General features: G+C 39.0%; 1 protein-coding gene and 1 long non-coding RNA gene across 5 annotated transcripts in view; both read right to left on the bottom strand.

Annotated features, from left to right (window-relative positions):
• The window catches only part of ank2b (ankyrin 2b, neuronal), a 215,531-nt gene that overhangs the window by 173,096 nt on the left and 16,923 nt on the right, over window positions 1-25,512 (bottom strand). For 2 of the 4 annotated variants that reach the window (XM_017310416.2, XM_017310417.2), the window contains exon 1: window positions 2,798-3,380. The exons of 1 other annotated variant lie outside the window; for it this stretch is intronic. In XM_017310416.2, the coding sequence (XP_017165905.2) occupies window positions 2,798-2,926 (129 nt within the window). In that variant the 5' untranslated portion in view covers window positions 2,927-3,380. Of the gene's footprint in view, window positions 1-2,797; window positions 3,381-22,839; window positions 22,985-25,512 lie in introns of those variants that run through there. One more of the 4 variants, XM_081599464.1, reaches the window with a different exon arrangement.
• LOC145548655 (uncharacterized) lies at window positions 11,686-13,352 on the bottom strand. The gene is made up of 3 exons (XR_014084664.1): window positions 13,130-13,352; window positions 12,969-13,021; window positions 11,686-12,641 (listed from the first exon to the last, which is right to left on the bottom strand). It is a non-coding gene; the product is annotated as an uncharacterized LOC145548655 (long non-coding RNA).

The raw sequence follows: 25,512 nt of genomic DNA, 5'->3' as shown, positions 1-25,512 counted from the left end.
CTGAAGCCAAGAGAATATTGGTGACCAAGTGCTATGAGGAGCTACAAAACCTGACTGAAACTCATTCAGCCCTGCATACCATCCAGGGTTTCCACCAGTGTATTATAAGCCTGGCAGCAAGCCATGCTTCACTAGCACCCTTGCTTGTTTTTGTTTTTAGGAAAATAATAATTAAAAAACTAATAATAATAACCGCTTCTTTTTTTTTTAAAGCCAGATTGCAAGCGTCTCTTTTGCTCTAAATGTTTCATTGGCAAAGCAGATTTATTCCTAAAAGATAAGTTTATAGAAGATAAGTTTATAGTTTATGCATTTAAAGCTGGCAGAGCAGGCCAATCCCACCGTTGGCGCCTCTGCGCGTTGCAGCAGCTGAATGTCTAAAGTTTATCTCAGTGTGGATTGCGCACGCCTCTTTCACTCAAACTCGACACAAGCTGATGGGAAGCATATATATCAGGGATCAGATCAAGGCCTCAAGAGCCTCAAGAGATGTACATATCCTGTATGGATATGTACATCAACCTCCTGTGAGGAATTATGTTTCTTTGGAGAACTCTGCATCAAGGAAGGAGTTTAAAACAAACCGCGTTAGCTCTGGTTGCGCAGCTCAATGTGAACCGCATGCCCAGCATGTGGTTCTGTCTGTCTACCCTATAAACTTTATGTATGTGATCCCAGTTAGCCGGAACATTAGTGGTTAACCAAGCAGCACTAACCTCATCATGCAGGTTCAGCCCAGTGAAGAGCTTCCGTGCTCTCCTCTTAGTCACCCTTCACTCTGGTTTTATATTACTTTATTATTATTTTTTACGAATAATCAAACCATATCAAATGCTTATGCTTTGTCCTCTTAGTCAGACAGAGTCGATGCATGCGGCTGCGCAGAGATCAGAAAAACTCGTCCCATAAAGTTGAGCAACCAAAACAGTTTCTGTGACTTATTAAAAACTCAACAGACATGAAATGGAAGAGCTACTAATGGCACTTTAGCAGCATTAAATTAAATATCCCATTTGTTGCGCATCTCTGCGTAGTGCAGCAGATTTAATTTATCATGCAGAGCCGGTTCTCGGCTGTGTGAGGCCTTGAGCAGAATTTGACTTAGGGGCCCCTATTGCTGCTAAAAACATCAGCACCTCTAACATCTTCGGTGTTAGATTTAGTGAAATATGGGAGATGAGGAATAGTTTAACTGGCCAACATAAAAAGCAATAAGTTTACAAATTTGCATTTGTGAACAAACAGAGCTCAAACTCAAAGATTAAACTCGGAGCATCAGATTGTTGCTATGGTAACAAAACAAACTAACTATGAATATTGTTCTTTGAACTTTTACAAAGTAAACTTGACCGCTCCTCAAAATCTTACATTTTCATGTTAAACGAATTAAAATATTTTAATCTATAATTTTAATCTATAATCTCAATACAAAAAAATTTACATTTATGTATCTGTAGTTTGTGTTAAAATATTAGCATTTATGGGGTCTCTGAATCCCCGAGGGTCCTTATAGAGCCGCTGACATAATTTGGATTAAACAGAAGTGCAAATAATTGATATTCATTTTAATTGTATTTTTTTTTTATTTATTGTTTTTAAGACTAGTTGTGGGTTCAAATAGCGGTTCGCTGGCAATGTTTTCAACATCTTTTAACATCTTTTAACAGAAAAGCATGGTGGACCACCTCTGCACCCCGACCACTGGGCTGAGCAAGTTTTCTGGGGGAAACCCTGCCATCTTAGCACTTTGAGATTTTTTCTAATGAAAAGTGCGATACAAATTAAATGTATTATTATTATTATTATTATTATTATTATTATTATTATTATTATTATTATTATTATTATTATTATCTCAGTCCATTCAAACAGAAATGAAAAAAAGTGATTCAGTTCTGGCAAAAAGAAATACTACCTTCAATTTAACTGGTTCCTATTCAATAGTGTAGCTCATTCAGGTTGTTCTAGTCAATCAGATGTTAGGCTAAGAAAATGAAGCAAACTTTACTGTTCTTCCTTTTATCAAACAAGCTCAGCATGCAGTGATCCAGGCTGATTATAGTTCATATTTAATGACAACATGCCTTCTCCTGTCAAAACATAGAAAAAGATCATATTGCCTGAATTGGCATAATGGAGGAAAAACTGCATTAAAATGATGTCAGAGGTGAACCTTTACCAATGAAAGCACAGCAGGGAACCTATTCTGTTTGCCTGCAAAAATACAAACATCAACATTGAACCTGCATTCAAAGCGTATGATGGACCACAAACCTCCCTGCGTAAATATGCCTACAGATGAACAGGGCTTGATCTGGTGTCAGGGTATAGCTGACACCAGAGAAAGAGCCACAATATTAGCATCAAGGTTCACTCAGCCTGCATTCAGTTGTTTTACTTGAGCTGGAATCTAAGTTGACAGTGATGTGTGTTGGATGAGGTTTAATGGTTGGCAAATGGTTTTCATCACTGAACAAAGTTTGCAGCATTTGGATATTGCTTTTTTCCTGATCAGTAGACCCTTGACTATGTTCAGGTTTACATCCCCATGAATTCCCCAACAATTACCTGGATGATGACAGAATCATGAGGGTGGAAATGGACATTTTCAGCCAGAATACAGAAAATGATGAGAACTCATGTTAAGTCTTTTATATATGACTTTGTCAAAGATTCCTTTGGTTTCAAAGGGTGAGGTGACATTTGATGATGATAAGACTTGAACTAATGATCACTGACATTGAAGCACTGATTGTCCATAAGAGTGGGAAGGGGTGGATGGTTCTAAGTGTGCTACCTTCCGCTTGCGTTCAGCCCGTTCCCTGGAACGGCGCCTCTTCTCTCTAGCTTTCTCCAGAGCCTTCAGGTCCGGAGGCTGGTCCATCTCGGACCTGGCCTTCTTAAGTTGAGCTGCGGCGTGAGCCATGGCCTCTCACTGTTCCCACAGCGACAAGACCTTTAGATTACTTTCAGAAGTCTTCTCAGAAACCTCGTCTGAATAGCTCCAAGGACCTGCCAGTCCACGGATATCAGCTTCACCTCACCGGGGCAGTTTCCAAGGACAAACTGTCCGGCTTAATCCTCTAACCCAGCAGATCTCTTCACCCAGACACAAAGTGTGAGTGTGTGCTGAAAGCCTCCCTCCCTGGTGCCTGGGCAACTGCATCTGAGACAAGGTCAGAAAAGGAAGAATGCTGCTCTGGCACACATCACAGAGAGGTAAGCCCAACAACCAATCCAGAAGCTCGGAAGAGACAGAAAGGCAGGGGGAACTCCACCCCTCCCTCCCAGCTCAGTCTGCAGAGAAAGGAGAGGGTGCCATGGAAACGTAGGAAACCTTTGATTTGCTCCCTTCTGATCTCTGATCAGGCACAAGTCGGCACGGTATGAAAAATGGTAAGGAGACAGTAGAGGGAGATGCCAGAGGAAACAGCGAGTGGGAGGAGCCAGAGGACAAGGGAGTATCAGCGTCTGTCCTTTGGAAAGCTAGGTAGGTAGGGAGGTGCCACTATGACAGAAGACAGAGGGGATAAGATGTGCTCTGTTGTTTCTGAGATCTCCCCTGTTACTAAACCAATCATGGTATCGTCTGATTGCTGTCTGCTCTGGAGATCTCACAGCTCCGGAGCAAACACAAAGAACAATACATCCATCCTTTTACTCTAAAGGCATATCCACACATATCTGCGGATGTGGAGAAATTTTGTTTATATTTAAAAGGAAAACAGGATGAAGTGCTGCTGCAAAAACCATCCAATAAACATGAATGTTTTTCACATCACAGACTCATCAGGCATTCCCTGTCCATGATGCTGAAACCACCATCAGCAGAAGAAATGTGTGATTTGGGTTAACCTGGCTCACTTTAAGATAGCAGTGTAATGCAGTGACAAAATTACTGCGAGCAACATTAAACAGTGAAACTGTTTGCAAATGGCCTCGATGAAGCCTAAACCTGCATTGTTATTATTGTTATAACTACCATTACAATGTTAGCATTATACTAATGGCGCAAACATGGCCTTTATGTGCTGCTCTAGCAAGTCATTAATGTTTTGTGAAGTCATTTATTGCACTTTTCTTGGTAGCAACCACCCTTCTTAGTTTTTATTCAATGCTGCCATCTACTGGTCAGTACAAACATTACAAGATTGTGCAGCCTCACCCGTGGAGGGGTACAGATCTTTTTGTAATACACATTGCAAATAGATGAATGCAAATTGATTTAACTTATAAGTAACTCTTTTGGGTTTGAAAGAGGCTTCCGTTTTTGGTCTGTACATTACTTCACTTTATTTTATTTTTTTTCAGTGAACCCTCAGAAAAATAATCAATCTATCATTCCTTCTGTTCTTTCATTTATCTGTTCAATCATTTTCTTTGCTTTTCAAAGAGTGTCTGAAGGGACAGGCATGCTTGGGCATCCTTCCTAGATATGTATGGGGAAATTTTACTGCCCTAAGTCAAGAGCACATATCTTCAGTTGCAAGCAGCATTTCATCTCTGTTCTCAAAACTTGTAATGCTTGGACTCAAAACTTCTGGTCTCTTTCAAATATTCTCTGTGCTCTCTCAAATCTTTGTGTTCACTCTCAGATTTTCTCCTCATTCTGTGCAGAATGAGGTTAGGGATTAAGGTTAGGATTGATCTACCGTAACCCCTAACCCACAACTTGTAAACCTATCTGCTCGCTTGCAAATTCTTTTGTGCTCTCTGGCGGAACAAAAAATACCGTTCCCTGGCAACTGTCCCATGAGGTTGGGAGCTTTCACTAGGGTGCATTTGTTTCTTTCTCGTGGGTGTGACTACTATTGATTTTAGCACATGCTCTTTCTGCATTGAAGGAGCATGTGCTATGATGATCTATCAATCTATCTGGATTATTAGGTAGATATCTATTAATAGAAAACCATTAAACTGATAAAAATCAACAGCATTCTTTTGAAAGCATGTCATAATTCTTTAAAATTTAAATAATCCCCCCTCTGAAAGCTGAAAATTCCAGCAAAGTGGGCGGAGTCGATGGACACGGCCGAGTGGGGGGATGAGCCGAGGGGGTGAAAAGTAGTGATGGTGAGATGAAGTTTTATGAAGCATGGAGGCACTCCATGCTTCATAAAACTTCATGCAGTTCCACCAGATGTTTGCTATTTGATGCTGGCTAGTCTGAAGGAGCTGAATGGGGCAGTTGTGGTGCAGGGATGCTGTGTGAGGCAGAAGCTCAGAAGCTTGGAAACTTCAGCATTGAGGAGGAGCTGTGCCTTGAAATCGGGAAGAGGTCCAGTCAATCGTTATGCTCAGCTGAATGGTTTCCATGGAGATGAAAGGATTTCTCAAAAACACATGAAATAATCAAGGCAGCACTCCAAGTTTGTTTATGATGAGGGAATAACATTATAACATGATGTCAAGCTCAAAAAAGTTGATTTTACATATTAACCCTTTAAAGATAAATGCACAAAAACAATTTGATCTTGATTTATTAGATGTATAACAAGTAGGTAAAAGACAAGAAAGGGAGTTGGATGATATAGTTCTACTGTATTCAAAAGTACAAACAAAAATACCAAGTATTTTTTGCATACAACTATATAAAGGATTGTAATTGTTTTGATTCTGCCTGTTTGCAACTTTCACACCTCCTCCAACTACAGATGTCTCACGAAAAAGAAACATCCTTTCAGCCTCTGAGTGGGGACCTGCTCAGAGGAAATATCTGTCCTTGTGGGGGTTTGGTGAGCTTTATCTAGGATGTAGAACAGACAAGGAGGAGCTATTAATTTGGAGACTGAACATCAGTAATACACCATCATTAACCCATTTATTAAAATCTTCATCTGTGAGAATCTGATTATGTCACATATACTCATGTGTGATGCTCTTTTAATCTGCACAGTTAAAACACAATGCATCACACAATGACATGCATGAGGGAAGCTGGTCTGTTGGGGGTAATGTATAAATGTATATTTTACAGCCAGCTTTTGGTGTTTTGCCCTTCGCTCTGGGGGGATGATTGGTTATTCATTAACAATAACATTTAAAACCACTGCTGTGGAGACTTAGCCACTTCATCTTACTAATACAGAGAGCAGCAGCAATAGTTGCTGTCTCAGTTGGCTGATGGGCCCCATGGGGCCAATACAGGTTAATCTGGCCAGGAAACATCCATCCATTTTCTAACACCCTTTGTCCCTAGTGGGGTCTGGAGGGTTGCTGGTGCCTACCTCCAGCAAACGTTTTGGGCAAGAGGTGGGGTTCACCCTGGACAGGTCGCCAGTCCATCACAGGGCAACACAGAGACAGACAGGATGAACAACAATCACACACACTCTCAACCCTGGGGGTGGGGGGGGGATAATTTGGAGAGTCATAAACTCTCCAAATTATCCTACGCATGAGTCATGAACACACACATGCACAAGGAGAACATGCAAACTCCATGCAGAAAGACCCTGGGCCGGGAATCAAACCCAGGACCTTCTTGCTGCAAGGCAACAGCGCTACCAACTGTGCCACATGTTTCCTGGTGCAGCCCACCAGGAAACATGTTAAAGCAATATTCTTAAGGTGTTTGCAATTTCCTGGCATTAACAATCCTCTCGTTAAATTTTAATAATTGACAATGATGAAGCTGAAGGGGTTATGCCATTGTGGTTCCTTAGAATGGTCAAACATGGAGATACAGATTAGACAATACAGCAAAACTTTCAGGAAGCAAAATACTCCACTTATCTCTAACACATAGACTGTGTTTCACCCGTTGCCTAGCAACAAAAGTGTGTTGCTTGCAGCAACAGGGGAGAAGTTCTCTGCTGGATAACCTGGTCTCATGGCTTTCATTAGCCCTGTACTACAACCTCTCCTCACTTAATGAGTTGTGCGTGCCTGTGTGTGTGTGCGTGAGTGGGCATGTGTATGTGTTCTTGTATTTGATATAATGATAGAGTTTAGGGTACTGGTAGTACCTGTACTACTGGTAATGGTTTAGTTTAGGTACTGGTAGTAAATGGCTACAGTAAGTCTGACAGAAGCAAGGCTGCCATGGACCAGCGCCAATGTGCCCTCTGACCCCCACCAGCAGGCAAGGTGGGTGAAGTGTCTTGCCCAAGGACACAATGACAAAGGAGGGTGGAATGGAAATTGAACCAGCAATTCACCGATTGCGAGGCGAACTCCAACCACCATCACCACCATAACCCTTGTAGTAGTCAGTGGCGATTCTAGCCCCGTTTGCTAAAGCAAAATACGGAGTCATCCCATATTTGACCGTTAAATGTGCGTCCCGTATTGAACCAATACATAATTGTTTGATAGACACGCCTATCATACACACATCAACACTAAGTGTAACAATAATGACCAAAATGAAACACAGGAAATATTGAGGTGAGCCAAATTCTCATGACGGGAACTAAAAAGGACCCTCTGAATGCTACAGACCGACGCTGCCATCACGGTTGCCTAGAGACGGACACCATGCAGCTGCGGAGAGCTGATATTAAAACCTGTTCAACCCGACGGACCCACCGGTGGGTCCAGCTGCCACGTGACCTCGGCTCGCTCTGTAAACAAAGGCTCCACGTGCCTTTAACATTTTTTTTTTTATTATCCGCTAAAAGAGGCTTTAATCTTTCAAAAACTATTTGAAAGATATAAAGGTTTTGCCCAAAATGTTAAGATTTTAGAGCTATTTAAAAACAGCTGATGAGATTTAAAGGTCCTCGGGCGATGACGCAACTGCCCGGAAAACACCCGATCAGCTGATCATCACGGCCATTTTGTGGCTTCACGAGACAGTGGAAAGACTCTCAGAGTATGGCACAAGATGTCGGCTATGCAAAATCATGACGTATTTTCCGGAACCCGATCTAAATGTATGCGTAATTCATGCGCTCTCCGTGCATAAGCAGGTGTTGTATACGGGAGTCTGAGCACGTGGAGTTATCTCGGTTCCGTGAGTTCAGTTTTGATTTATTTATGATAAATCGATCATAGCAGCAGAAACTGGACGATTTAGAGGCTTTTGAAGGCTTTTGAACAACAACGGTTTTTCGATTTGCTACGAGTGGAGCTAAATCTTGGAAAAATTATCTCAATGGCGCGGAGGAAAATGTCCGATTTGGAGGCGCTGTAAGAACTATTTCGGAGCGATTTTGAGCTGGAAGACGCTTCTGATAGCTGGTGGGATTCGGACGAGGAGGAAGAGGAAGAGCAGGACACAGCTGACAGACTTGATCTCGGTGTTGTGTAAGTTTCCCCCCGCAATTTCACACAAAATATTTGATGTTTTGGTTCTATTTATTTATTTATTTATTTCTGTGATTATATGCTTGTAATAACGGCAGGAAGTAAAACCATGTGGTTATTTGTTTATTTATGTTTTACTAAAATATGTTTTATTTTACTAATAAGGATTTCATGTTTACTTTGGTTCATTACTTTGTAATAAACCTCTAATTCTTCAAATACTTTATTTTTATTTATAGTCAAGTGGAAGCCGAACCATCAAGCTGAACCTCCCCCCACCTCTCATGATTCTTCATCTTCTTTGAGGTAAGATGTCCATTTTTTTGGTGGTGATGGTGGTGGTGGATTTTCTAAATTGTTTATTTGCTCTTTTAAATTACTTCAAAAAGTATTTTTGACTGTTTTATCTTGTTTCAATAAAAGTTTTCTATTTGGAGTCAAAGAAAGAGCTTTCAGGTCATCATTATTATACATATTACACTGTGCACAATGGTACATTTTGCATATAAATGTGGTAAATGTCATGACCAATGGTTTTATTATATGTAGAAAGTGTCATTAGATGGTAATAAGCTATTAAATTTTAACAAACCCCCAGTATTGATGTAAAAAACACATTTGGCACAGTTTGGTGACATTTTTGGCTAAATGTGCCCAAATGGCCTCTCCGCCTAAGAAATGTATCACTAATACCATTCTAAAATAAATATGATTCATCTGATTGAGTCCAAATTTGGTATACTTTTACACAACATTTAGATTTAAAAGTCTGTACTACTTTTTTGTGCTATAAATAATATTTTGGTAGTGTTTTGCAATGTTTATTTCAAAGAAAATTTTGGCGAGATTCAAAAAATGCAAAATATTTTGTATTTTGTCCCTAATATTTCAGGCAGGGTCAAAGCTACAATGGTGCTGACACCAGAAAACCATTCTATGACATCTTACCTTTACAGAGGTACCAAAAGTTTCTTATTAAATCTAATAGCTGTGAGGCTATAAGTGATTTACTTTTGTGTGTTTTTGTCAGGCGGAAATTTATTTATACCCCTTAGTGTGTAAGAGGTCTTTTTAAAATGTCTTCTACTTGATTCCATGTCCTTAGAAGCACAAACGCTTTTAAAAATAGAGACGTGAGTGAAAAGATGTGCATTATAAGCTGAACAATTTCGGTTAGGATGGATACTGTACATTGATTGACAAAAAAAATGTGTCCGTCGTGGCGCAGTGTGCTGCTGTATGATAGACAGAATGGATCAGGAGAGGAACTGCAGATCCATTAGAACCTAACGAATCAGAAATCAGTCTCTTCATCCCTCAAACATCTCCTGAGGCTGATATGGTATAAAACATTTTGCTATGATTAAGTTTCTTATTGTGAGTTTAGTAGACTATTGTGGTTTGATTCTTTGCTTAGGATGTTGAGTTTGTATGACATTTAATATACAATTGTTAGGAATAGTGGTTGGTAGTGGTGAGGAGAGACGCTGAGACCCAGGTTATGATGATGATGGTGATTTCTTGATGAAAAGCTCTAACAGTCCAAGTACAGACGGCACGTCAGAGAGAAATAGCGCACAGCTAACTACCGGTAGCAACTGACGAAACAAGACTGAAAACAAGAGCTAACGCAAACCAGGACTTAGCAGTTCCACTGGAGAGCATCGACGTAACAACTGACAATAGACGACAGTAGACGCTAGACAATAGACAAGAACCCAACGAAGAACACAGACAACAGGTGGGACTAAATACACACCTGGGAGACAATCAACGGGGAAGACGCAGAGACAGAGACACACAGGAAGGAAACTGAACACAAAAAACTCCAAAAATAAACAGAAACACGATCATGACAATAATAGCATTAGCCAAAATAATAAGTGGCCATTTAAAGAACAAATCATACTAATAGATTAACATTAAATACACAAATATTTCCTACATTACATTACTTTTATGTGTTTTATTAAAAAATGTTTATATATATAATGAATAATTGTTCAGTGGTCATTTCATGTATTATTTTACTAATATTTTAATAATGTGGTTTACCAGTTTGGATAATCTGACTTCCTATCAATTAAGAAAAAACATGCTAAGCAAAAATACACCAGACCTGCAGCCCAGGGGCTAGACGGGAGCCAAAAGGGGCTCTGAAGAAATTATACTAAATAAATGTCTTTTTTAAATATTCATGGTACATATTTTTTTAAATCTTCACAATTTTATTTTAACAATGAATTAAAAATTATTGTTGCACTTTTAGCTGCTGTATTGAGATAGGATCACAATTTCCATCTGCTAGATCAAGATCTGCAACCTGAATCTCTGGAGACACAAGTGGCTCTTTGGTTCACAATATTAAATGATGAAATATTGCTCTGTTTCCGTTTAATTTTGTTTAAAAAAAAAACGGACTACATGGGTCCCTCTAGTAAATTTGGTCTAGAACCAGCCTCCAAAGAAAAAAATAAAGACCATTATATAGTTTTTTTTAACCACCTCTAAGGGGACAGACTTGTATCATCAGCACCTTTATTCAGATGGCAATTTGCAATGCTTAGTGAGTTTTTGCAATGGGCAATTTTAAGTGGCAATGCAGTACTTCATTTAGAATAATTTTTATATTTATGAATGGAAATTGTGTACAACAATGGCTTTATTCATTTGAAAAGTATTTTTGTACTTCAGTACAAAACTGTGTATATGTCAAAAATATTTGGATGAATAATGGGTTAGTCTGATCCTGGTGTTTAGCCTTGTTACTCTTGTTGCTCTTTTTTGAAATTTGGTTAGTGACTGTTGTATTGTTTTGTAATTAATTACCCAAACCTCTCTGGAGTCACTTAAATAAGGTAAAACTAAAGAACAGTACAGAATGTCAGGCTGTTTCTGTGTCTGTGAATAGAAAGGTGTTTTGTACTATAACTATGATAGGCCCTCTTCATGAACTGTAAACTGAAATAGCAAAACCCTGACTTTATAATGTCTACTTTTCCATAGATGGACATGCATTCTTGTTTAAAGGGAAAAGGCTAACAGCCACATAACAATCAGATGAAATTAAGGGTAATACCATTTCTAAGTATGATTTTCAAATAAAGTTCAGATTAATGACTCATTTTCACTAGTCATGCACCTGAACTTCTACCTTGATAACAAACTGGTTTTAAGTTAATTAATCCTATGAATTTAGTAAAATGTTCTTCAAATGACTGGAAATACATAGTTTTGAGTAGATTTTATTTAAATTTCTGGGGGAGCAGACCACACTAGGACTGTTGTCTCTCATTAATTTTAGCAGATGTTGGCAGGTATGATGTAGTCTTGAGATTCTGTTTCACACTGAGTGTGTGTGTATATATATATATATATATATATATATATATATATATATATATATATATATATATATATATATACACACGTCTAGAAAAAATGATCAGTTTCTCTGATTTTACTCTAAGTATACTCTAGGTATGTTTGAGTAAAATTAACATTGCTCTATCCTATAAATTACTGACATGTCTCCAAAATTCCAATTACAAATTTAGTGACCTCTTAATTTTTTCCACACTGATCTGTGAAAAGCCGTAAAACAGCAGGAGTTCAGGCCAGTGGAGAAGAAGCTCTGCTTCCACTTTGTTTAGACAAAGGGGACAAATGGCCTTTGATCTTGGAAATAAATTGCAGGGAGTTTCTAACTTTAGAGAAGGTCAGAGACAGCTCCTGGTTGGATGAGCAAAGATACGCCTTATTTGAATAAATTAAAAGACAAGAATATGCCTTTATTATAAAACTTTATACACAGGAATAAAGTTGTGTGTAGAATAAACCTCTATACAGGAGTAACAAATTAGATTTGCTCTTGCAATTCTCCAAAGATGTCTTTGCTTTTCTTTCTTTCCTTCTTATTTTCCATTGTCCCAGGTAAATGAATGTATGTCTGTGTTGTTCTACAGTTTCTGTTGTAATTTCATACGTTGTCTTATATTGGATTAAACTCTGAAATTCTGTGAGGGCTTTCGGCAAGACGTTTTTGTCGAGAGTCGAACACTGTCAAAAATGGTCAAAAATACTGTGTTAACACCGTGTTCCACACAGAAAACAGCAATGAGTGTCACAGGACGAAAAGTGGGATTTTTGACCCTGTATTCTGACGCAAATGCAGCTAGTCAGTGACAGATATCGACAGCAATCAACAGTTTACATTTTCACTCATGTCTTTATAAATAAACCCCGCCGTCTCTCCTGTCTTGTAGTCCTGATGTCACTGAGCTCCTGGTTGGAGGAAGTTGGGGTCCATCCTGACTCCGCCTCATAGCTGCTGCCATCCTCCCAGAATGCCACCTCCTCTGCTGCCAGGACTCTCTGCCTTCCTCCATCAGCTGTTAATACAGAACAGACAATCATTATGAGCTACAGGCATCTTTTAGTCATTATGAAACTACAGTGAAATTGTTTGGCAACTTCCAGCTTAGTATGCTCACATAAGACATTAAACTAACAAAAAGCACATTAATACATTCTTACAAAAATAAAAACTTTAATGAAAAACAGAAAACACTTGGAAACAATTGGAAGAAAAAAGAATTAAAAGCAGTTGGTAATAAATACTAAAACAGTTCAACAAACTCTGAGGCAGATAATTTGCTTTGATGGATTTTAATAAATCACAGTACTTGTGACATCTCTAGATTAGTAATAAATCTTACCTGCTTCTTTCTTGAGCTACATCTGGATGACTGGCAGTAGAGCCTTGATGCAGCTGGAAAACATTTTTGTGCATTGTCAATACATAGCATAATTACATTATGTACATAAACAATATTGAAGCATAAAATATCATCAACATTCTAAAATAGTAGATACTCACACACAGTTGCATCTCTGTCCTCATCACGGACATCAGAACGTTCCAGAAGAGTCTGATTGACACAAATGTGACTCATTCTGTGGAGTCTGTGGAAATAAATGTAAAATAAAAAAACATTGTAGCAAATATATCACTTTCTCAAAAATACGTAAGTAAATAAGTTATTATTTACTTATTTTACTTATTTTTGTCAAGTTATTATTATTCTCAACCAACCATTATACAGTCGGGAATCAATGCAGTGATTATACATACCCGCTTCATGACTTCGTCCTCACAGCCGTCCTGCGTCCGCCATTTTGTAGATCTTTACTGCGTTCCACACTCTGCCTTGCTGTACTGCGTTACAACAAAATAAATAAAATAACGGGAAGATCAGTTTTCCTTACAAATATGCGAGTGTTCACTATTCACTAAATGTGAAATCATAACTTACTGAATTTCTCTTCGTCCTGGTGGACTCAGAGCTCCTCGGCACCGTGGTCTGAGGTCTGGCTGTTCAGGCTTGGCCATTTTTTAGGTCTGAAAAAATCAAAGAAGATGCGAGTATTTTTAAGAGTTCAGAACATCACATTGTAACAGAGATTACAATACAAAATCTCACCCTACACTTGTTTCGACATTAAGAAAACAACAGACCGCTTTCTGTAAGAAACAAACAAAGCAACTGGCCTCACGCCACATGCTCACTATTTAGAAAAGCTTTCTTATCGTGAGTTCGGTCTTGTTGGACCGCCGCGGTGTCATCTGTTGTTTTCCGCTGGAACATTGCTTAATATCAAAATGATACTGAAAAGGGAACTCCGTGAAATAGGACTTTTTCCACCATTTCACACAACGCACAGATATTTTCGTTCATGTTGGGTGTAGGCAGTTAGCACTCATTACCACCAGTGCAAATCTTCCTCTGGAGTTTAATGGACCTTACCAAGCTCTGCCCAGAAACGCCCCTCAAAAGTCCCACATGACTTCATGTCTCACATTAACCTCCTCACAGAGCTTAGCTTCTTTGGGATTTTTCGTTTCGACTGACTGCAGAGTATTTCTGAGTCGATTAGTTTAGCATTTCTGCCGGATTTTCACAAAATATCAGCCACGACAATGGACAAGGGAACCAACAAGTTCATGTCATCTTTTTTGGACAACATCAAGATGTTTTAGCCACGCGATGCCTCTAACATTGTGCGAGTTGCAGCTAAATGCTACCAGTTGATGAGGAAAACAGCAGATCCTCAGACCCTCAGCATAAATATAGCTGTGGACAAGATCACTGATGCCTGTTGTTCTTGCAAGGCTGGGTAAGTCGGACATTCATGGTTTAGAGGGTTCGAATGTGCCTAGGACTTATACACGGTACTCGGTGCTAGCGTGGCTAACACGATTACAGTTTAGTAAAAGCTAGCGTGGCTAACACGATTACAGTTTAGTAAAAAGCCTTTTCAGGTGAAATAAAATCTTTAATGTATGTCAGATACGGTACACATTGCATATTGATCTGTTCAGCTAACGTAAGACTGTAACTGACAGGCTTCAGGATGTAGAAGTTGTATCGGTACTGCCATTATGCTGTACTTGGCTAAAAGGTTTTCATAATGGATGTGTTTATTATTGACTTTTTTTTAATTCACTAAACACAAAGAAAGCAAAGCAATAATACTTACACCAGCAGACACTTTGTTCTTATTGATCCTACGACGGTTGAGCTGCAAATGCGGTCGTGCACAAGCTTTGATCCAAGCAAGGCTTTCCGTTTCAGATTTTGGAAATCTGTGAATTTTAGTTCCACAAACACGATCAGGATACCTGACATCGCCTGTACAGATACCCCACTGACGGTGGAGAACCATTCTTTATCGAGTCCTGACGCAAAAACTTTCTGTTGGTCTGGTAAGTCCACAATGTACATTAGCATGAGTTTGTGAGCCGGTAACCCACGTGATAGCTGTGCTGTGACGTAAAATGGGCATTAGCCAATGAAAGGCGGGCCCTGTGGTAAGGTCCATGGCGGCTTCTTGACAGACTATGAAAGCGCATTACTGCCACCAACTGGACTGGAGTGTTAAATGAAAGTTGACAGAAAAAAATACATTGTAAAAGTTATTTTTTCAAAAGTTACGTGACAGTATATTTTATTTTTATTATAATTTATTGCTAAAATGTTTTTAGATGTATATATGTTTAATTTACTCAATTCTACTTTGAGCTGTCTCCTTTTTAGTTTATACAGAATATGATTCATAATCCGTGAGTTATATTTAATGCTTAACTAACAAAACTTTAAAAAAAGAATACAAATGTTTATACTCTATCAGAAGGTATCACAAACTTTCAACCATTTTGTTCCTCAATTTAAACTTGAGAGTTAAGCAACTGAATACTGAAAAATCTGTAGTTTCTTAAGTCCTGTATTGTGATGTGGAATGACCACTACCACTCCAATATAGCATGACTCTGGGTCTTTAAAGCAATCAGTGAACATTAACATTAGTTTGAATATTATTCACAAAAATAATTTATGTACAATCTACCACTCTGGAACATGTTTTTTATTTTTATTTTTGATTAAGTTGTGCAATTCCTCCCATCACAAGATAAATCTTCAGATAGGAGGAATGTCAAAGTAAGATCACGTTTCACAAAAGTCTGTTGTATGTAATCATGCATATTCTGCTTTTATATAATAAATTCAACCAAAACTAAGTTTTTCAGTGCTCCTAACACACATGTAATATATATTTTAATGGATAAGAGATTGTTTTAATATTCTTTCTCCAAACATACTTCTTTATGGTGAACAGAAATTAAAAGGGATTAGCTACAAAATGAATAAGAGTCAAAAGGTGGTGCTCAACAGTTGATTTGCATTTGCATGGCTCTCAGCAACTTCATTTAAATACGAAAACCTCTGCTAGGCACAAGGGGAGGTGGGTGATAGGGGAACACGGACACACAGAGTTTTTGTCCATTTTTGGCTGTGTTCGACTGACTAAAACCTCTTGACGAAAGCCCTCAATCTCCATGCGCACAGCAGAACAAGGTGTCAATAGCTGTTGAAAATCCCATTTTTAATGTGTTAATAGTGTCAGAATTGCATGATGGTGCCACACATTCATAATATATTCCAATATGTTTTCAGATGTTAAACTGTCCCTGCAGACCATCATGGTTCTTTGTGCTCCTCTGAGTTGTAGGACGTCTCATCAGTGTCCGTCTTCCTGACTGCCAGTTGGTTTTTACCTTCAGGATGTCCAGAGACCTTCACCTTTCTGAAGCAGGAATTACATGAGCCCCAATGTGCTGACGAAACATTTCTAATTTTAAAAAATGTGTCTGATGTTCTTAGAGTTGAAGTGCATTAACAATCTGTTGTTTTTAACTTCTCAATATGTTTAATTATGATTCATCTGAGGTTCAAGTTATACTGAAAACAAAGCTGTATTCCTTCTGATCTGACTGGTTCTAGATTTAAATAAACCTTCCATGTTTTCACATTTTTGTCTCTAAGAATTAAAAGTTTAAACTCAGTCTTGTTTATCACTAATTAAGGTTACAGGTACTGGACACATTTTCTCACTTTCTTACATTGAAGATTCTCCAGGCAAACAGCTGAACAATGAGCGGATAGAATGATGTATAAAGTAGAAACTAACAAACATGACTTGTATTTTGAGTTCTTGATAATAATGTCAAAATGTTGGTCTGCTGGATAATGTATTCACTTTTGGATACCTTCATTGGTAATCTGCAATTTTAAGTGACAATGAAATATTTATACAATATAATGTTATTTTCACTCTGGCAAAAGCTCCTCACATTTTGGGAGGATTGTATTAGGACCTTGATGCCATACAAACAACAGTAAGTACAACAATGTGTGGAGTTAGTATAAAAAATTAGACTTTGTTCATTAAGAGAAAACAGCATTTATTTTTCTTCTGATTGCCTCAACCCTCTTCATGGAGCTCTGCCATCTCTGCTGGTAGCTGCTTCCTCCTGAAGGAGATCCAGTTGTTCTGACGGTTCTCTTCATCGTTCATCATGTCAGCCATGTTCCTCTTCTTCTGTTCCCTGGAAAAGTAATCAGATGTTATGTCTTGTAACTCATAAATGTAGATAACAGAGTTACTAATGTTGAAATTATATACACAGAAGGAATTATTTAAAACAGACATGTTACTTTATATATATGCAAACACTTTTTTTTTTACCATCCAGACATACAGAATTATAAATAACTGAAATAGTTGTGTAAATTAAAGATCAAACGTAATTACTTGTAAGTTTTAGACCGTTGAAGATATACAGCCATGGATTAAATACCACCAAGGTTCCCTTCAGGCTTATTGTTAATTCTACAATTAATAATTCATAATTTAATTAGAGAACTGATATGTAGCCATTTTACAATAATAGAATATATAACATGTCTTATTATCTTACAATGGGGGAAACTCCGATGCAACAACAGCAAAATGAGAAGCAATAGAAGCACCAAAGATAAGACATAAAAAACAAATGTAGGCCTACATGCTGTACAATATTGACAGTTATTTAACAGGAATGTGTAACTGAGTATCTTCAGAAAATGCGCATATTGTGTTTGAGCAATAAAAATACAGCAGACCTTTGTGTTTTAAATGTCTTCCATGACTGTATGTATGCAACCTTAAATATAGTAACAACCAGACAGATATATCTACAAACTGCTCACCTGGCTGGAGAGCAGCAGCGGCATCAACTGTGTCTGAGTTGGTGTTCACCGTGCAGCGACCTGTTGAGACGCTGTTAGACAAAAGGCCTGTAGTAAAGAGTTACATGTTTGATTCTGTTAAGACACCAAGGTTCATTTCTCATGGAAAATAAATGTTTTCTCAGGCCACAGAGGCATGGTGTGATTTGAGGGAGTGTCTTCAGTCCATATAATCAGCTGCCCTCCTCCTTCTCCTCAGACGCTACAGACTTTTTTAGAAACTCTTCTCAGATGTAATGGTTAAAGCGTCTCCTTTCAGCGCTGAAAGTGAATAAAATAAGTAAAATCTGAATGCTTTTCTTGGCTGATTTTATGTTCCGTGTGTCAATACAAATTATGATTCATCGATCGGGATTTCCATTCCCAACAGGCCCCAAAGCGCCCAACGAGGCTTTCCGTTTTCTCCACTACGGTGACAAAAATGACTCATTCCTCACGTCTCCATCGAGCTGCTGCTGAATATTGAAATCTGATGCAAAGAAAAGCAGACATCTTTGTTCACCGCTTGTTTGTAACTTCCATCACTTCCGTGTTGCAACAAGTTTGAAACATTACGCCTTCGTTTTTCTTCTCTCTGCTGCTCCATCTGACCACGCCCACGGCCAATCAGTGAACAAGAGTGAAGCTTGCGTCACCCATGAAAGCAGGGCCGGCCTTGAAAAAATGCCAGTGGAAACGCTGGTAAAGCAGGCCGAGTAGAGCCGAGCAGGTGGAAAAGGGGCATTTGTGTCAGTGTGTGTGCATGTGTGTGTGCGAGGCCAAGGGCTCCTCTGCTACTACTGCAATCTTCGAGTCAGGTATTATAATAAAGAGAACAATCCGTGGGAGAGAGGACACAATGGACTAATAGAGCTCACCCTCTGCCGCCCCCTCCCCTCCCATCATCATGCCCTGTCCAATAAAGCCACATGAGCCAAGCCGGAATTCCCTGGAGGTTTGAATGCCATAACATCCACTACCTTCTGTTTCAAGCATTAATCATCTTTACACACTTCTTCATCACAATCCTCTTTTTATTGTACTGTTAAGAAAATGAATTTAGAATATGTTAGTTTCAAAACTTAACATGTCTTGATTGAAATAGCCTAATTATAGTTTTAAAATTAATAACTTATTCTGCCCTATTGTCCTTTATGTTACCTGTAGATACAGCAGATCATTTCCTAAGATCTTTTGATCTGCCCTTTGTCTGAGTGGCAAACCATCAGGAGAACTTCCAGCTTTTCACACAGATCCATAAAAAGCCATAAAACAGCAGGAGTTCAGGAGAGTCTCTGCTTCCACGTTATTTAGATGGAGGCGACAAATGGCCTTAGATCTTGGAAGCAGATTGCTTCCAAGATCTGGCTTTGGAGAGGGTCAGAGACAGCTCCTGGTTGGATGAGCAAAGATACGCCTTATTTGAATAAATTAAAGACAAGAATATGCCTTTATTATAAAACTTTCTACATAGGAGTAACAAATTAGATTTTGCTCTTTGCAATTTCTCCAAAGACGTCTTTGCTTTTTGTTCGTCATTTCCATCTTTTGTCTTTTTCCCTCTCTCAGGTAAATTCATGTGTTGTTTGTGCTCTGAGGTTTCTGATGTTATGTGATGTGCTTTTCTGGTGATAGTATTCATCTGTCTTGAATAAATGCTGGTTATTGTGACGCCGTTATCTCTGCGTGATCTCAGTCTTTGCACACAGCATTTTCTGAATCCGGGCATAAGAGAGGATATAACGAGTCAAAAAGTTTTTAAAGTCTTAATAATTTTTCCTCTCTTAATAAAACAATGAAACATTATTGGACTCATGCACATGAATACCTTCACATAGATGATACAGACTGCCCCTCACTGGCAGGGTTGGATTATCAAAAGAAGATGAGCTGAAGTCATTTCTCAGCCTTCCTTCTAGTGAAGCAGCTCACACATGCATCCAATTTCAAAAAGTACGTGGATAATTTTACTGATGAAACAAAACTTAGGACTATGATGACATCCATAAAAAAAAATCATGATTCATATAGCTTACATCAGATGAGAAAAAAAACTCTCTAGTAATGTCTGAAAAATGGTTAAAAATAAAAAAAAATAAAAGTTACAGATAAAATGTTTATGTGGTATTCTATCATGAGGTTTCCAAAATACAGGGTTTTTGCTCAGCTGAAGTTATGTTATACTGGATACAGTTTGTTTAGGGCTCGGTCTCCTGCGACAGACTGGCGACCTGTCCAGGGTGACCCCGCCTCTCGCCCGGTATGCTAGCTGGAGATGGGCACCAGCACCTCCTGACCCCACTGAGGGACAAAGGTGTAAGAAAATGGATGGATGGCTGGATAGGGCTCGGTCTCCTCCCCTTTTTCATATAGAGTATTTTTTTATTCCTGTACTGTAAAATACCTTCAGATCAGATGATAACTAGGCTGACCATTGCTTTCCTGTGATATTCCGCTCTATCCAAATCTTGCCAACTCAGATTCCTTCTGGTAGATTTCCAATCAGCGAACAGAAGGAGTAGTAGTAAACCATGACATTGATTTTCTGCCTGTAGTTTTAGCAATGGCATCAAAGGAAGTGAAGGAAACTGATCAGTCCATGTCAGTCACACTTCAAAAATATTGAATTAACATCACCTTGTTTTGATCAGCACCCTTTTTTCCACAGTGGAGGACGGTTGATTGCAGCACAAGACATTTCAGGTAAGCTTCCTAAAGTTGAACTGCACATTACATAAGTCATGGACAAACATTAGCGACTGGGTAAATTTTTAAATCTCAACACAGTCCATGCCTCCAGAAAGAAATAGTTTCTCAGTAGTTGAGAGACCAGAACTTCTGGATGAAGCAAGGCATAGATGTGCATTTCACATGACATTTACATGTGAAAATTACATGTAAAAACCATGTACTACATAAAAACCGCATGTGTTTTTCACAAATTTTCACATGCGAATGACGTGAATCACATATAAAAGCACATGTATCTAATAATAATAATACATTGTGGTCACCTTACATAATTTAACATAACTTCAGTGTGAATTTTGAATGCCTAGTGATAAAAACCTATGGGATTCCAATGTTTTCACATGTGTATGACATATTTTACATGTGATAAACATGTGCATCTCATGTGTCACGAGATGCACGTTTTTATGTGTCACGTTTTGTATCTTTTCACATCTATACATGTGCATACATATGTGTACCATAGTGTACACATGGTAAAACACACAATGTTTATTCAAACCTTTATTCACATATGAGCTTAAGTGACATCCCATTCCTAATCCATATGACGTTGGTGCACATTTGCAACTAGAACAGCTTCAGCCCTTCTGGGAAGGCTGTCCACAAGATTTAGGAGTGTGTTTATGGGGATATTTGATCATTCTTCCAGAAGTTCATTTGTGAGGTCACATACTAATGTTGGATGAGAAGGCCTGGCTCTCAGTCTCCGCTCTAATTCATCCCAAAGGTGTTTTATCTGGTTGAGGTCAGGACTATGTGCAGGCCAGTCAAGTTCATCCACACCAGACTGTGCTATCATGTCTTTATGGGCCTTGCTTTGTGCACAGTCATGTTGGAAGAGGAAGGGGCCAGCTCCAAACTGTTGCCACAAAGTTGTGAGCATGGAATTGTCCAAAATGTCTTGGTAAGCTGAAGCATTCAGAGTTCCTTTCACTGGAACTAAGTAGCGTGGTTCCGATTCTTTGCATTGCACTTGGTGACGTATGGCTTGGATGCAGCTGCTCGACCATGGGAACTCATTCCATGCAGTTGTCTGCACATTGGTCTAGAGCTAATCTGAAGGCCACAGGATGTTTGGAGGTCTGTAGTGACTGCAGAAAGTTGGCAACCCCTCTGCGGCAGCATGCGCTGACCCTGTTCCGTCTGTTTAAGTGGCCTGAGTTGCTGTCTTTCCCAAACACTTAATTTTATTATAATAAAGCTGACAGTTGACTGAGGAATATTTAGGAGCGAGGAAATTTCACAACTGGATTTCTGGTGTGGACAAGAATTGAGAAACACTGATATAAATCTGCTAAAGACTGATTCAGTCCTTTGATTTTTAGATTGGTAACTCACTCAAGGGCTTTCAAACGCCCTTGCATGAGGTCTGCCTGGCTGAGTGTTGAATATAACTGCTGAAGGACAGGTGGATGACATGAGCCTAATTGTGCTGCAGCGCAGTAGCATGCAGGTGGACCTGATGAAGAAAACCGAGCAGGCAGATGAGCCAGAATCATAACAGTGGGATCTGTATCATAATTAGGGATTGAACAACTTCATATTTTTTAAGGTCAACTACAACATGATAAAAGTCAAGTCGAAGTCGACTAGTTGCGGTGACGTCATAGTGACTTAAGTGCAAAATGCTTCACAGCAATTTGGATGCTTTATCAGCCACATTCACGGCAAATATTTGTTTAAAAAATCCTGCTTTCACTAAGTCTATTATACAGATTTAAAAGAACAAGAGACAGATAATCATCCCAGACTTCTTTGTGAACAGGGTAAAAATTAAAATCTTGTCCTGCAATCACATTCTGTACCTGTAACTGGAATGTCTACTCTTCTGCCAGGTTGGCTCTACGACACCTCATAAAGACTACAATTCCAAACGTGATTCAAAGACTTACTTAACTAGCTGCACAGCTAATGAGTTTCTAGGATTTTAATCCAGGGGAAAAAGACGGCTACGAGAGATTAGGGGCTGTAAACCCAGAGGGTACAAAAAGAAATCTGAACTGCTGTTTAAAATTAGAAACCATGAAGTGCCAAGTGAAAACAAAGAGCTCAATGCAAACTACAGAAAATACGCAATCATTCTCAATGAACACAAAAAAGTCACATATTAAATGGGAAAGAATGTTTCTGTCTTAGATTTATTTGCTACACTTAAGGGTACAGTTGTAGTGAAGTTTGCCACACAACAAGTCAACTTCATCCATAACAGTGAAAATGTGCTGCTAACCTGTCTGTCAGAGCCTGCCTGGCCTGTTGCTCCCACCACCATGGCTGCGATCATAAATGCTCCCAACCAGGCTCCAACTCCCCCAGGTCAAATATATCCAATGTTTCCAAGCCAACATGGAAGTGTGGCTGCCGCTACTGACATGTGAGTGAGATGGAGAGATGTGTGTGTTGGTGATGGGTTTGGGGGTAGGGGGTGGGGTAGGAAGAACAGTATTGCCGGTAGTGTGTGGATTAGTGCGCAACATGCTGGAGGTATTAACACACTGCAGTGGACTTCACACACAAACACACATGTCTATGCACGACCTCTGAGGGGTGTGTGCATTCTTAAAGGGGATTAGGTGGATAAAAATAGAGAAGACTTTTCAACTGACCTAGAATTCAAATATTGAGACAGAGAAACAATAAAGGGAAGAGTGAACATGTAAACACGTTCACAGTTAGCGAGTCAAGGAGCAAATTCAATAGAAATAAATAAATATTTGAGCTCCAGGTTGGAGATCTCTGAGCTATCCGTCTTAAAAAAGTGAAAAGATCAGAATAAATGTTCAGACCTGGTGTAAAAGTTTTGTGTATGTAACTGACTTGACTTTTAAATCATTTGCTTAAATCAACCCAGCTAACTGAATTTAATTAAGCTCCCTACAGCAAATTTCTTTATCTGAAGCTCTTTTAGCTCCATTCAGAGATTACTTCCATCTAGTAAAGATGTTCATGTTTTAAACCACAGCAAACACAAAGTGGAGTCTAATTCCCTTCCATATCTCAGGACCAGATTAGTGTTCAGGGAACATGTTAATCAAAACTGCCTATCATGGGATTTATATTGCGTCATACCATCATTTGGAGTTTACACTGAGGAACAGGCTCCAATGAAAACCTTTAGTTTTTTCCCCCCTGGGTTGGCTGGATGAAACTGTCACATCAACTTCTAGAGGGCCACAGTGATTATTACAACCAACTATGAAAATAGATCTGGCTATTCTTGGAGGTTCACATATGAGCCATGTCCAAATTCAAGGGCTGCATCCTTCAAAGGCCAGATTTGTAGACCGCTTATGTGACAGTGCGGCGACAAGTCCTGTCCGAATTCAAAGACTCTTTCAAATGCGGCCTTACTTTTCCTCAGATTTGAACAATGGGTCTGGTCTATCTTTCACAACTCACCATATCCCATGACTCATTGCGGGTCCATACCAATGTATTTAATTTATTTCTGAGCAAATCGGTTTGACTGATTAAATTTAAGTCTTCAAATATAGTAGTTTTATTTAACTGTAATGTCTTATGTGAGATCTGGAGAGTATTAAATTTGTAAACAAATAATTTGATTATATTTATCCTTGTAGAAACGTGCTAAACATGTTTGGACAATTTAGAATCAATCTAACAGATTTCCTTTTCACTTTGAACAGCCTTTACTACAACAGGTGAAGAATAATACAGAAATCAGGAGTAATACATCACTAAAGAACAAACTTCAGCAGTTTTTTTTCCTTCGCCGTTCTGTGCTTCACGCTGTCACAGTTGCTAGGGAACATAAGTTACGCTGAGGTGGACGCTAGACAGCTGACTGAAGGCTAGACCTGTCCAAATTCACAGCTTTTCTCTTCCGGTTTTTGTTTATTTGTGGTCTGCGAAGGACCTGTCCTACATAGACCGGGTCTTTCGAAGGCTGCAGACCCTGAATTTGGACACAGCTATGGATTTGAAATATATTACTTTTTGTGACAGATAAAAAAGTGGTTTAATAATTTTCTGCTGCTGGTGGGCCAATGCATTGTGGTATACCTTGCTGGCCAATCCCTACTGTCATATACACTCACCAGCCACTTTATTGCATACACCTGTCCAACTGCTCATTAATGTAAATGTGGAATTAGCCCATCACATCAAATCAAATAAAATTTTATTTGTATAGCACATTTCAGCAGAAAGACATTTCAAAGTGTTTTACATAACAAAAAAAAAAAAACAGTATGTGACATTGAATAAACAGTAAGAAAGAGAGATTTTGAAAAAAAAAAGATTAAAAAAGATAAAAACATTAAAACCCGCACCCCTTTTAGGACTTCAGTTAAATGTCGTTTAACTGGGACTCTAACCCTCTGGGACTTCAGTCAAAAATGTCGTTTCACAAGGACTCCAACCTCTAGGTTTTTAGTTGAAACGCTGTCAACTGGGACTCTAAACCCCGTAGGACTTTAGTTAAATGTTGTTTAACTGGGACTCTAACCCACGTTTTCTATGTGTGGGACAGTAACCGCGCCTCTCCGGGGGGGCTTTACATCACATGGCAGCAAGTTAATGCATTTAGCCATGTAGACACAACCAAGGCGATATGCTGCAGTTTAAACCAAGCATCAGAACGGGAAAGAAAGGTGGTTAAAGTGATTTTGAATGTGACATGGTTGTTGGTGCCAGACAGGCTGGTCTGAGTATTTCAGAAACTGCTGATCTACTGGAATTTTCCATGCACAACCATCTCTAGGGTTTAGTTCTGTGGGCGCAAATACCTTGTTGATGCCAGAGGTCAGAGGAGAATGGCCAGACTGGTTCGAGCTGATAGAATGGCAACAGTAACTCAACCACTCATTACAACCGAGGTATGCAGAAGAGTCTCTCTGACTTCTGTCAACTAAGAACAGGAAACTGAGACCACAATTCGCAC

Source organism: Poecilia reticulata, chromosome 18 (genome assembly GCF_904066995.2).
Source record: "Poecilia reticulata chromosome 18, P_reticulata-male-v2, whole genome shotgun sequence".
In the NCBI taxonomy this organism is placed as follows: domain Eukaryota; kingdom Metazoa; phylum Chordata; class Actinopteri; order Cyprinodontiformes; family Poeciliidae; genus Poecilia; species Poecilia reticulata.
Note: the sequence above shows the minus strand (reverse complement) of the source record. Positions and strands in the feature narration are given on the sequence as shown.